The following is a 14,093-nucleotide window of genomic DNA, read 5'->3' on the forward strand; positions in this document are numbered from 1 at the left end:
CAATTTCTGTATGGAATAATTTAACACTGTAACAGTTGAACATTTTCTTTTCTTTTCTTTTCTTTTTTTTTTTAAAGGCAATTGGGGTTAAGTGACTTGCCCAGGGTCACACAGCTAGTAAGTGTCAAGTGTTTGGTCTGAGGCCGGATTTGAACTCAGGTCCTCCTGACTTCAGGGCCGGTGCTCTATCCACTGCACCACCTAGCTGCCCCCAATGCTTTTAAAAACATTAACTCAATAAACTTGTAATATTTGTTGAAAAGGATGATGAAGATGATAAAATTGATGATGACAATGAAGATGATGATTTGAACAAGGGCTTTCTAGTGATATAACTTAAACTCGTAGGAAGTTCCCTAAAGGTGGAAATCCAGACACCACTGTAGATTATGGTGATAAAGATTTGTGAGCAAGCGGGGTCCAAATTATGACACTCTCCTGAAATATGAACAGTCCAGGGAAATATTACCAACAGCAACCGAATATTTGAAGGCTAAAGTTGCTCCTCCATCTCTTGCCTAATACACAACTTCTTCTATGTCCCTTTTCCCTGAAGTGTAGCCACACTGTGGCTCTGGCCTCCTGCATCCTACATATCAGCCTTATGATCACTGGAAAGCTTAGATTTCAATTCATTTCAACCAATACTTATTAAGAGTCAATATGCAAGAGGAAGTTGCAGGTTTCTCAGAACAGGTTAGTCAGAGTGTGGCTGCTGCAAATCCTGAGCTTGAGGGCAGAGAAGGCATAGACAGTTGGCTGCTTTTTGTGTCAAGGGCAATGGCTTTCATACTTGTGTTGACTTCCCAATGGCTCCAACACTTATTGTCTTTTTATTTATATTCAATTCAGGCATTTCTTAAATGACTACTTTGTGTGCCCACTATGCTGGGCTCTTGGAGGAGAAATAGATTAAATAAGAGATTGGTGGTGCTTGAATCATTTATTGAAAGCTTACATAAACCTATTTCCACAATACTCAAACACTTTACACATTCCCCACAACACCATTTTGAGGTTGATCATACAATTATTTATATCATTTTGTAGATAAGAAAATTGAGGCTAATCCAACTTAACAAAAACCTATTATTTGCTTACTTGAAAAGTAATGTACAGAGACAAAAGGAAAAGTATTCCCTGCTCTCAAGAAATATGTATTCCACTAGGAGAGGAGAGACAAGCAGATACAACATATGAACACAACTTGTGGAGACTAATAACATCATCTACCAGAAAGATAAGCAAAGGTGCTCATAGGAAGTGTTACCAAATGAGGTGAATCTTGATTCAAGATAGGGATTTTAGAAGGCAAAGGTGGGAAAATAATATGTTTTAGGCACGGATTACAATCTGTGCAAAGGTAATGAGTTGGGAAGAAGTGACTAGCAACTAGTAAGTGACGGAGCATGTATTTGAGTCCACATTGTCTTACTCCAAGGCCAAGACTCTTTTTTTATTTATATCACACTTGAATGGATTAGGCTTCAATCATTATGGAATGTTCATTGAGTTTCCACATTAAGTCATAAAATCGTCTTGTTGCACCACATGATTTTGGGTCTCAGTTTAGTCATCTGTAAAACAAGTGATATTTAAAATGCCTTCCAATTCATGGTAAGCTACCGTGGAAAGAGGACCTATACCTTTGTTACCACCTGTAAAGTGAGATGCCAGTAAGCTGTCTAGGTTTACAGTATAAATGTCAATGATTTTTTTTAAACTGTCACCAGAGGATGGCATTCCACTGATAAAAGTAGTTCTGGCAAAAGTTATGATGAACTAAAGACGAACCTACTTTTAAAAAACAGTGTCACTGGTTGTCGAATTAAAGTCACTGACCTTTTAGTTCTCTGCATTATGAGTTGCCATGTTAGATATTCTCCTATAGAATTTATCCTAGCCTGAAATTTACATATTAGATTTGAGCTTTCATAGGTTCTCTATTAATCATGTCAACGTTTTAATTAATGAATTGTTATATGTTACATAAAAATTTGCCTGTAGTGAAGAGCCAAAAGTAGAAACTATAGACAGGCTAGATTTAATAATAATTTTTTTTAAAAGCAAGAGAATAGATTAATAAAATACTATTCAGTTAATATTTATTTGGCACCTACTGATCTGCCTTTTTATCCTCCAGGCATTTGGCACTGCCACACAAATAGTGTAGACATATCTCCAGACATAACCCAATGAGCCCTGGAATCTTGCTATCTGTCCTGCTGCTAAACTTTCTTTTATGCTTTCTTCCTGAAATTTGAGTGTGAACTCCTTGAGAGGACAGTTTAACTTTGTCCATTTTGCATATCTAGCACTTAGCAAAGTACTTGGCACACAGCAAGTATTTAATGAATGCTTGCTTTTTTATTCATTTAATCATAGTAGCAGTAGGACTCAAAAAAAAAAAGAAAATTTCTATCCTCTTATAGTTTATGGTCTAGATAGGAAGAAAAGGCAAATAGGAAATAATTAAGTGATTAAATAATGAAATGCATTGTAGCATATGACAAGAGTCTTACACAAAATGAGTTTGAGATATCTGTGGGACATCCCAATGGAGATACCTAGCAGGCAGGTGGAGATACAGAACTGGAGCATAAGAGAGTAATAAGAACTAGATTATGGAATCATTTCCATAGATACAACAATTTAACTTATTGAAGCTGATAAAACCATTAGGAGAGAAAATATAAAGAAAGAAGAGACCCAGTCTTGGAGCATACCTATCCACAGGGAGTAGGACATGGAGAAGGATTCTGCAAAGGATTCAAAAGAATTTAAAAAGGAACTTACCAACTTTTTACCTAAACCTATCTGTCTTTGTGACACTTATTTCTGTTGAGAGTACCACCATTCTTTTAGCCACTCACATTTATAACCTCAACTTTTTACTCTCAAACATTACCCTTTATCCAGTCAGTTGCCAAGTCTTAAAAATACATCTCCTCAACTTTTCTTATACTTGCCTTCTTAATTCTGTTGACATTATATGGGCTCTCTATTGATCTTTGTATAGGTTCTCATCACTTGTTTACTGATTAAGCTACCAGTTTCCAACATAACACCTCTCTCAACCATCAATTATCCAGATTCCAAAGTGATATTCCTAAAGCACAGGACTGACCATGTCACTGTCACTCAAGAATCTTTAGACACTCCTTTTTGCCTCAATGTTAAGAATATAAACTCTGTTGGGTCCTGAAAGTCAGATTGGGTCCATGCTGATTACACACTGCTCCTTTTGAAACTGCTTTGCATTTGTTTTGTGTATATCCTATGTTTACTTAGCTGTAAACATATTGTGTTGTATCCCCTCAGTAGAAGGAAAACTCCTTAAAAGGAGAGAGGGACCAATGTCTAGAATGTAGTAGATATTTAATAAATCTTTGTTGTTGACTGAAAGACTGACCTATTAGGTAGGAAAAGTAGTGTCCTAAAACCCTTGGAGGAGAGAATAGCCAGCAAGAGAAGATATCCAGAAGAAGGAGATAGACTGGAAAAGGTCATTTAATTTTGCAGTACAGGTATCTTTGGTGTGACCTTGAAGAAAACAGTTTCAATAACTTGGTGTTGACAGAAGCTAGATTGCAAAGAGTTGAGGAATGATTGATTAGGAGAAAAGAAAATAGAGGCAATGAGTATAGACATTTTTTTTTCTAGAAGTTGGTTTTGAAAATATAGAACAATCTCCTGAGTAGATTGTAGGATCAAATAAACTTTTTTTGTTCAATTTGTTTTGTTTTATTTTAAAAGAGTGAGGGAGATCTCAGGATGTTTGAAAGCAACAGGAAAGGAGAAGATAAGGAAAGGTTGAAAATTAAGATGAAAAAGAGGAAGATTGATGGGGCAAGCTCCCAAGGAAATGGGAAAAAATGGGAACAAGAACACAATAAACAGCAGGATTAATATTGCCAAAGAGAAGGACCACTGCATTTTCTAAGACTAGAACAAAGGAAGACAAAATAGTGATGAGTGCATAATGTTCAAGTGTGGAATCCAGAGAATGATGGCGTAGGTTTTTTGGGGGTTTTTTGTTTGTTTGTTTGTTTTGTTTTGTTTTGCTTGTGAATTAAGAGGCAAGGTCCTCTGCTGAGGTGAAAAAGGTTGAATAGGTGGATTGAGCTTGGAAAAGAAGGTTTAAAACAGCTTCTGAGGAACTCAAAAGTGAATCAATGAGAGCAAAATAGCATTATTCACTCAAGGCCCAGGTGATGCTATATAAAATAAATCGGTAGTGGATTCATTCTCCAAGGTTATGTGACATCCTGCAGTGGTATTCAATAGCATGTGTGCAGAACCAGAGAAGGAAGAAGAGTTGAGATTTGAAAAGGGATGAACCATGAAAGAGCAACACAGCAAGGGATTCAAGAGTAAGGTATAGAGTAAGAAAGAAGTGGTTAAATTAAAGAGTCAAGCTCTTGAGGGGAGCTAAATAAAACTGGCACAGAAATGCTGCCCTAGAAAAGTCAAGAGGGGGTAGAGTCACTAGAGGCTGCAGTGAGAGTGAATAAAGAGGTATAGGAGAAGTAGATATGGAAGGAGAACAATGATTAGAAAGATTTCAGAGTTACAGATTACAGAAGTGGGATGCTTTTAGATGATGATGAAATCAAGAGATTGGCACTCCCAATGTGATGAAGGTGGAGTGAAGTAAAATCATTGGAAGTATAGAAGTTGGTGAACTGGGAAACAGAGTTTTGGGCAAGATAAAGTTGGACAGGTACATGGGAAGAACAAAACAAAACAAAACTAACTATGAAAGTCAGGAATTTGTTAGCCCTTCGAATTCATCCAAAGAGAGATGCACAATTTTATATAGACAGACAAGAAGATTTTTTCAATTGATTAAAATATAACAGCAAAGCAAAGGGGTTCTGCTGCTGGTAGTTACTGATAATAAAACAGGTGTGAAGGCTATGGGAGTAGAGAACCATGGCCTTGCCTCCTTAAATAACTTTTTGTTCTTGTTCAAATTCAATTACATATTAAACCAGAGAGGATTTGGGAAATACCTAACCTTTAAAAAAGGAAGGCCATGATCTTTTTTCAGAATAAAGGATCAAAAAGAAAAATATAATCTTCTCTCAGGTACATACTACTTTGCTTTTGTTAACCTGAATATGGTGGCTGTGACTAAAGGCCTCTCACCATTCCTATGTATGGGGAAATTTTTTTCACCAATGTGCTGAACCAAAGATGGCTACCATGTTGCTCTGAAGAAATAAAGTCCAGAAGCTATTAGCAAAGAGTAAACACCATTAGAGACTACATGTCCAACAGCCATGATGAGAACAGAGTAGAGCAACACTAACATGTTGCCTTGAAATTGAATGAGGTGAATTCACATTTAGTGTGACTTGGTCTGATGTTTTCTATCAGCATAAGACATTGGTAGTGTTAACAATATTGGTAGCATAAATTGTGCCTCCATGTATGAGCTCTGGCCAGACGTTTTCCCAACATGTATGCTCCTTGATGCATGTACCATGGCTACTGTATGTATGATGACTACGAGTACTTGTTCTTCCTATTAAGGACCTACATATTTATGGGTAAAAGTGACCCAAGTTTATGGGAGGAGTATATTAATGCTACTTTTATAATATGCTAGTGACTAAATGCCTTTGCTTTTGACTAACTGTGTCCCTTGGCTGATCAAAGGGAAAATATACTTTAGTAGGGACTTAGAAGCTATGGTTTTGTGTGGATGAAACCCGTTGGCTATCATAAAGCTGGGGTTTCTCATGTGTGAGAAGGGGTGCTCCTAGAGGTGGTATGTTTACATACGTATAATTTTTCATAGGGATAAGTACAGAGACTGTGATTTAATTGGTCTAGAGAATTCCTGGGGGAAGAGTTTATCTCTGAGAATATATAGGCCATTACCTTCTCTTCAACTTAGTCTGACAAGGTTGCCCCGCGAATTAAGAGGTTAAATGGCTTGTCCAAGGCCACACAACACATGTTGCTTAGAGGCATGAATGAACCTAGGTCGTTTTGGTTTCAAAGCTGACTATCCTCTATGAATGCAGCCTTGCTATTCATGTATATGCTACTATATGTATATTCCCTCAAGTAGATACACTTTTTCACTGTTTGCAGCTGGTGGCACAGTGGATAAAGTGCTAGACCTGGAGGCAGCAAGTCTTGAGTTCAAATCTGAGCCCAGACACTTATGTGACTCTGGGCCAGTCACTTAACCTCTGTTTGCCTCAGTTCTCTGTAAAATGAGGATAATAATAGCACCTGTGTCACAGGGTCATTGTGAGGATCAAATGAGATATTTGTAAAAAATACTTAGCACAGTGCCTGGCACGTATCAAGTGCTATTTTCCTTATCAATGATAACTTTAAAGCAATAAGCTAGAGAAATGCCACAGTGAAGTGGAAAAAGCACAGGATTTCAAGTTAGAAGTGGCTCTAATACTTGCTGCTCTTAGGACCTAAAGCGAATGACTTGATCTCTTCAGTTCTAAGGTACCTCATCTGTAAAAAAAATGAAGAAATTGGACTATATGATCTTTAAAATTCCTTACAGCTCGATTAATTAAGATCTGATGCCTCTCTCAGTGCCTCACAAGGAGATGGCTATTTTTATTAGTATTTTTGTTGTAATTTATGACAATCATACTGACTTCATTATATTTTTAAAATGTTCATTCATTCCTGAATATAATCTATTTTTAAAGTTCAAAAGATTGGAATGGCAGCAATTCTGGTGGTAATATATTTTATTAAAAAAAAAAATAAAAGAAAAGAGAAATTTTAGTCGTTGCTTCTGAAGTTAACCATATCATAGAACTAAGCTATCTTAAAACTCTACTAAGCATCTTCATTTGCCTGAGTCTTTACAAAGATATTAAAAATTATTTTCGATTTAAGTGGTTCTTGCCTTCCTCAAGGTTTAAAGGACCCAAATTACATTTCTTCTTCAATAAGGTCAAATGTATTCAATTCAGATACGCAGTGATATAGCACCAACAATATTCTATCATTTTCTTAAGAATAACCAGTTTCATCAGGAAACTGTACATCATAGCCTTCAAAAAGATAGCACCATCTAACTGGAACACCTGTGGTACACCTGAAGAATCAATGAATCAACAAATATGTATTAAGCGCTTACTATGTATAGGGTAAGCCCTAGGGATACAAAGAAGGGTAAAAATAGTTTTCATCTTCGTGGAGATTATTTATCAGGGAGGCATAAAAGATTTTACTATGCAGACTTGTTGTTGTGCTCTGATCAAACATTTCTGTAATGGTTCCAGAGAGTCCGTTATAGTTTTACTTTTCTAACAGGCCTTGGAACAAGGGTTTACGTTTGAAGTCACTGAGTATCTCAGCAAGCAAATTAAAATAATTCCACCGGCAAGAAAAAAAAAAGCCAAAAGGACTAACAAGTATAATATTGTTGCCACTTTTTTTTTTAAAAAGTACTCATCCTAAGTACCAATCCACTTGCAATACAGATGGCACATATTCATTTCCCCTATCTACACACACACACACACACACACACACACACATTCATAGAGAAAAAAAATAGAACAACAACCAAAGAAAAAGAAATCCAGAAGGAAAGAAAACGAAGTTATGCTGAATTGCTTAACTTAGAACACCGAGAATAATAAATATCATTCTGGATTCACATTCCTCATTAGCTATGGCAACCACTGCTGAGCAACCATTACAATATCTAGCCACAGTGGAATGACTAGGTTTATTTCAGGACTAATCCCACAGAATTTTGTCACAGTTTCAATTAAGTTAAACAAGTAGGAGACAAGGGGCAAAAATGAAGAAGAAAATAATACAAAAGGCACCAATATGAAATAACGTATTATACAAAAAATAAACTTGCAATTTCCCTTTACTCAATATCATTAATAATGTCCTTCAGTTGTCACATTTATTAAAAAAGGCTGTCTGAGTGGTAGAATTAACCCAGAAAGGACATTTCTGCCTTACATTCATTTCACTTTTATCACCAAGAAGCTGGCCCATCATAATTTCTATTACTGATATTGATTTAAAGTCATTAAAACTATCTACAGAATTGATCTTATTACTCAGCTACTAATCAAATATTCAATTATTATGAATCATAAAAGACAAAACAGAGTAAAGATCAGGGGAGAAGAATTAGAATTAGTAAGATTAAAAGATGAGAGAAAAGATGTGATTCTAACATTCTTTTTATACATTTTGTTTTAAGGATTATAAAAAAAGTTGTTGACTGGAACTTGTATGAAAATTAAAAAAGTTAAGATAAATTGAGTTTTAACTGCATTATGTACATTGGCTAAACTTTAATTAATCAACTGGAAGTTACTTTCTGTGTTAGGAGTCAGAAACTATGACATATAGTAAATGAATGTCTTGACTGTGAGTGGATTGGTACTCTAGAACAAAGACCTGGATTTGCCAAGGACTATTAAGAAATCATAACGAAGCAAAATGCCCTATAAATATAATAATTTCAATTATAAGAATTTAAAATGTTTCTTTGCTAACATTTAATTCTAAGTAGGATAAGAAATCTATAACATGGTGGTAAGGAAATATTTTTGAATTGCTTACATCCACATAAGTACAAATTAACTAATTTAACATATTAAAACAAGCAACTGTAATATGCAAAGTCTACATATGATGAGTCTTAGTATAAGGTGTACTCATTGCCATAAGCAATATAGAAATCTTCATTTGCATTTTCCTTTTTTCTAAGGGTTTAGAAGAATTCATCTAAATGATCAAGGATTTAGATATTCTCATGCTTCCCCTCTCAAAAAAATCATAAATTATGTTTTTGAGAATTGGTGGGGAAAAATAAGCAAAATGTATTCTCTTCTTTTTCAACATCAAAATGCAAAATCACTAGCTATTCTGTATTGTCAATAAATTGCAGGTATACATGTAGAACTTTTTTTTTAAAATCCCACAAGAAAAGAATGTTAAATACCATACCTTTGAGACATAATCTTATAGGCATCTGGTAGATAACACCGGATATTCTCCATCTGAGCAGGATCAGAGTCACAGATTTTATCATCAGTCCTACCATAGTTGGCACTTTCAATCATGATAACATCTGTTCCAGGACATCGAAGTTCTATTGGGTAGCTTTCACAGGATAGTTCCCTTCGGACCACAGCCATTGGAATTGGGGCACGACTGAAAGCTAGGGAAAGAAGGGGGGAAGTCATCGTTAGTATCTAAAAGGACAAAGAAACATAGCTTTTCTTTCTTTCAAAACATACCTGAGAAGTTTTATGTAAAGTCTTAATCTTAAGGGTAGTGTCTTAATATGAACTCTATTTTCATTGAGTTCAAATATATTTATGTTAAAATGTAGTCTATTTATTGAGCTCAAGGGGTTGTTTTATTCATTTGTTTTATCACATTATTAGTTGCCTCTGTGTCTAGGTTGGCCTTTTTTTTCATTAGTCACAGCCATATTTTGCCTACTATGACTTAACTCACAGTTTAGGGTGCCTCCAACATATGCATTTCTACCTATATGTAACCCTAAAGTGATGGATCAAGACATCCTTGTTATTGATGTCATTGTTGTTTTTCTATTATTCCCACCACCCACCTCCACTATTATTATTCGAGTGTTCTAGAAGGAACTGGAAAAAGCCACAAACTATGCAGAGTAGGCACACTACAAATTTATTTTACATAATCTCAATAGAGTTTTCAATGCCACAAAGAAATCTTTTTTACTTTTCTCTAATTAATTCTCCATCCCACTCTCTTCAGCAATTATTTACAAGTTCTGTCCTCAAGCTTCCCATAATTCCTACTATCCCGCCATTTGAGCTGACCTTTGCCTTTTATTTTACTGAGAAGATTGAGACCATTCACCTTGAGCTTCCTCTTCTCCTCTCCACTTCATCTCTTGATATCATCCCCCACTCTGTCTTCTTCTTCAACAGGCTGTAATAATGATAGCTAGCATTTTTTATAATGCTTTATGTTTTTCAAAGTCTTTAATAATGGGATAGGCTTATTCTTATATGTATATGTGTATATATGTATATGTGTATATATATGTGTGTGTATATGTGTGTGTGTAAACACATACACACACACACACACATACGCACACACACACAAGACAAATCATAACTGGTTCCTAAGTGTATCACCTGACTCTCCATCTACCTATAAAGGTATATACATAAACCAGACCAGTTGGATTTAAATATAAAACTACAGGGTAAGGGGGGAAGGCAAAAAATACAGATTTGTATAATATTGCATAATATATAAAATCATATTTATGCATGATTCCTTTGTTGGTTCTGTGATATTATTAAAAGTTAATTAGGTAGTCCCACAAATATCACAAACTATTAGCCATTCCAACCCCAGTACCATCTCTGAGATTCCCATACATGCTATCTCATAAATCTGCTAAAGGAGGTCCAACTAACATGCTTTAAGACTTCCTTAGGAACTCTTAAAACTACACAGACACCAATCTGGATAAAGCAAAAGGGCTATACTTCACTCTCAAGACACAAATCACTCATCTTTTTTTATTCCACCACACTCATACATTTCTGTGATGATGATGATGATGATGACGATGATGATGATGATGATGATGATACCTACAATGTTCTAGGCCTGTAAAAACACTTTACAAATGTTATCTCATTTGATGATCACAACCACCTTGGAAAGTAGATGCTATTATCATCACCATTTTACAGATGAGGAAGCTGAGAAAACAGAGTGCCTTTCCCAATATCACATAGTTAACATGTATCTCAGGCTAGATTTGAACTTAATTCTTTCTGATTCCAGGCCCAGCACTCTGGGCACTGGGCCACCCAGATGCTTCTGATGGCATCCTTCTACCACTTTTCTTGACATAAAGTCGTCATCTGCAAAATGTTGCTTCCAGCTCACATCTTTGAGTGATAGTCAATTTCAATTCTTTGAAGACTGTGGTAGTCCAGAGCTTGCACTTATACACTATTAACCAAGTAATATTGGAATTTAAGATAAGCCTTTGTCTTGGGCAGAAGTTGTATATCCAGCCCACTTTCCCTTTGTTTAATTATGGGCCTTTTCATCCCATTGTACATTGATGTTGTCTATTCAAAGTGCACTGATGGATCATCTCAATGGGGTGTCCAGTCAAATGCATATCATCGACTAACCAGTAGTAATTTTTTTAACCTCTTTGGTTTTACTTCATGGAGAATTAGGATGAACTGCTCTGAGTGAGTATGTATTGATTTAGGAAGTGTTGAAATGTTGCAAGACTTGATGCAATCAGTGCAATGCTATCCATAAATACGCATATCTGGAGAACCTCATCATGCATAAGGAATTTTTCCTTCATTTAGAATCTGCTGAATATTCTCCATGAGTATAGCAAATACCATCCATAAGCATACATCTCTCCATTTTATATTTTGATCAGCATTAACAATATGGTGATCATCCAACTAAGTTATTGTTGTTGTATCTTTGAAGGAATAAAGTATGATTATTAACTATGGAAAAAAACATTTTGTTGGGAAAGATAATTTAAAATAATGTTCTGTTTTACTGAATCAAATGCTCTTTAAAAACAACAAATAATAAATGCAGTGAGATCTTATATTCTCTATACATTTCAATCAATTGTAAGACAATAAATCTGGATAGAAGTAAAAACTTTCTGTCTTTAAAAATATTTATTAAATTCTATAGTTCCCAGTTCTTACTAAGACTTAACTTAGTGAGGCTGTTTCAGAAAAGTGATCTGAACAGTAACAGATTTCAGAAGCATTCAAACAAAAACCTATATAGTATCAACAAAACACAGAATCCGTCATGCCCCAGGCAGCTATAATTTGGTCTTATCCCCATCAGTATAGTCAATGAATTTTTTTATGACTTAGTATTGCTAAGCATGACCAACTCAGTACTCAAGCACTCCACATAAATCCAGGTTTTTTCTCATTGAGGAATGGGGCAGTGTAACATTGCTGTTAAACTTTCCAGTTCCTTGTCAACAATATCTCACGTACCCTTCTATCATCATTGATGATGCCTAGACATTTTTTTCCAGATGACTGTCATAGGGGTCTTAATGGGGGGTGGGGTGATGCTGCCAGGATGACTTTATGCAAATGTTTGACAAGAACTGTTTTCATTTCATTGATGTTTGTCATAATATCTTATGCTAACCTAAGTTTCTCAAATCCGATGTTCTGATTGCAGAACTAAATGTTGATATAATGACATAGAAGACAGAGTGCTGAACTTGTGTTTAAGGAGATTGAAGTCCAAATCAGTTTTTCCATACTGAGTAGCTGTAAAACCCTATCACCTAACATCTATAAAATGAGAACAATAATAGCACTTACTGAAGTACTGATGTTACTGAAGGTACCTTCAGGAGGTACTGAAGGTACAAGTAAAAGTTAAGTACAGGTAGAACAATTGTTATTTAATTTTTTCAATCTAAATTAATTTTTTATTATAGATTTTTTTATCTCATACATGAACTTTGATCATTTGTAATAAGTTATGTGTGTAAAAATAAATAGGCAGCTAGATGGTGTCAAGGATAGACCTCTGGGCCTGGAGTCAGGAAGACTTATTTTCCTGCGTGTAAATCCAGACTCAGACAGTAACTGGCCATGTGACCCTGGGCAAGTCACTTAACCCTGCTTGCCTCTGTTCCTCATCTGTAAAATGAGCCAGATGAGGAAATGACGAACCACTCCAGTATTTCTTCAGAAAACCCCAAATGGGACTCATAAAGAGTCAAACATGACTGAAAAATGACTAATCAACTGAACAACATAAAAATAGGTATTATGGAACAAGAGTCTTTTTTAAAGTAGCCAAAAATAAATCATACTCTTATCTCCAGCTGAAATATGAAGAAATGCCCACTTTGGGTTGTGATTCATACTTACATTATTTCTACAATATAAGATATCTTATCTGGATTCTGGAACACTATCATGTCATCAATCTGGTGAACACTTGCATGATTTTTTAATAAGTGACACTTGATATATTACTTTGGGTCTATAAAAACAGGTTATAGTGATCTAATGTCATTAATGTGACTTTTTCCAGGAGTCACTCAATATGTGGATTTTTTAAAATTTAGAATATATTATCTGGGCCAAGTCCTGCTACAGAATTTTTCAATACCTCTACATAAGATTGGCACATGAGATCCAAGCACACAGAAAAGACTAAATACCAACAGCAGAGTTTAATTTAGCCATGACCATTTATTATCCAAAATTTTTGAATTGTGGTTCACATTTGAACAAAACAGTTCAAAGCAAAGAATCTTTTTAAGTGCAAAATGGTACAACTATGAGTCCTAAAAGGGAGTCCTAAAAGGCATAGTAGCTGGCGGACCATCTTTAGAGTCAGGAAGAGCTAGATTCAAGTCTTATATCTGATATGCATTATCAGTGTAAACACAGGCAAGACCCTTAATTCCTCAATGTCACAGGAAACTCTGACTGAAACTTATTTTGATCTGTCCTGGTGGGAGTAGTTAACAAACTCATAGGTCCCTATGCTAAGTAGATCCTTGACCCATTCTCATTCTTCCTACCTCTCAAAAAAAAATCATTCCTTACAAAAAGTCTCGTCTTTTGAATCATGTACGAGTAAAGTCAACACTTCAGAAAAGACTAGAGTCTGACTAAAAGTCTTCTTCTCAACTTTCTCCTCCAATTTTCCATATTTTTAGTTACCTGTGAAATCCCCTACTTTCTCTTCCTTCCCTCCTGCCTCAGAGGAAAGGAATCTGCTCCTTTCCATGTTCCTACCCATAATTTCATCTCTTCCTGTGTCTTGGCAGGATTTGAATTCGAAAGTCATTCTCCTCTCTCAAGCATAACATTCAATTTCTTGAACTTTCCAATGCCTTCTTCCCATCTATCAACAACTTAACAGCTCCCACTTGGGAGTGTTGTTGGTCACATGAGGCCTGTGGGCTGAGGTTTGACACCTTATTTCTAGCAGACTGAAAAACTATTACATCTTTCTTCTTCTGTGTGAGAGGCCTATCTTCAGTGATAGAAATAATATCTACCAGTGTTTCT

At 35.6% G+C, this 14,093-nt stretch overlaps 1 protein-coding gene across 8 annotated transcripts in view; it reads right to left on the reverse strand.

Annotated features, from left to right (window-relative positions):
• Positions 1–14,093, reverse strand: part of ADGRL3 (adhesion G protein-coupled receptor L3) — a 943,202-nt gene that overhangs the window by 507,898 nt on the left and 421,211 nt on the right. For all 8 annotated transcript variants that reach the window (XM_078148809.1, XM_078148806.1, XM_078148805.1 and 5 more), the window contains one exon: positions 8,974–9,187. In XM_078148809.1, coding sequence (XP_078004935.1) covers positions 8,974–9,187 — 214 coding nt within the window. The remainder of the gene's footprint in view (positions 1–8,973; positions 9,188–14,093) is intronic.

Source organism: Phascolarctos cinereus, unplaced genomic scaffold, assembly GCF_003287225.1.
Source record: "Phascolarctos cinereus isolate Bilbo 61053 unplaced genomic scaffold, phaCin_HiC Scaffold_9;HRSCAF=440, whole genome shotgun sequence".
NCBI classification, from domain to species: Eukaryota; Metazoa; Chordata; class Mammalia; order Diprotodontia; family Phascolarctidae; genus Phascolarctos; species Phascolarctos cinereus.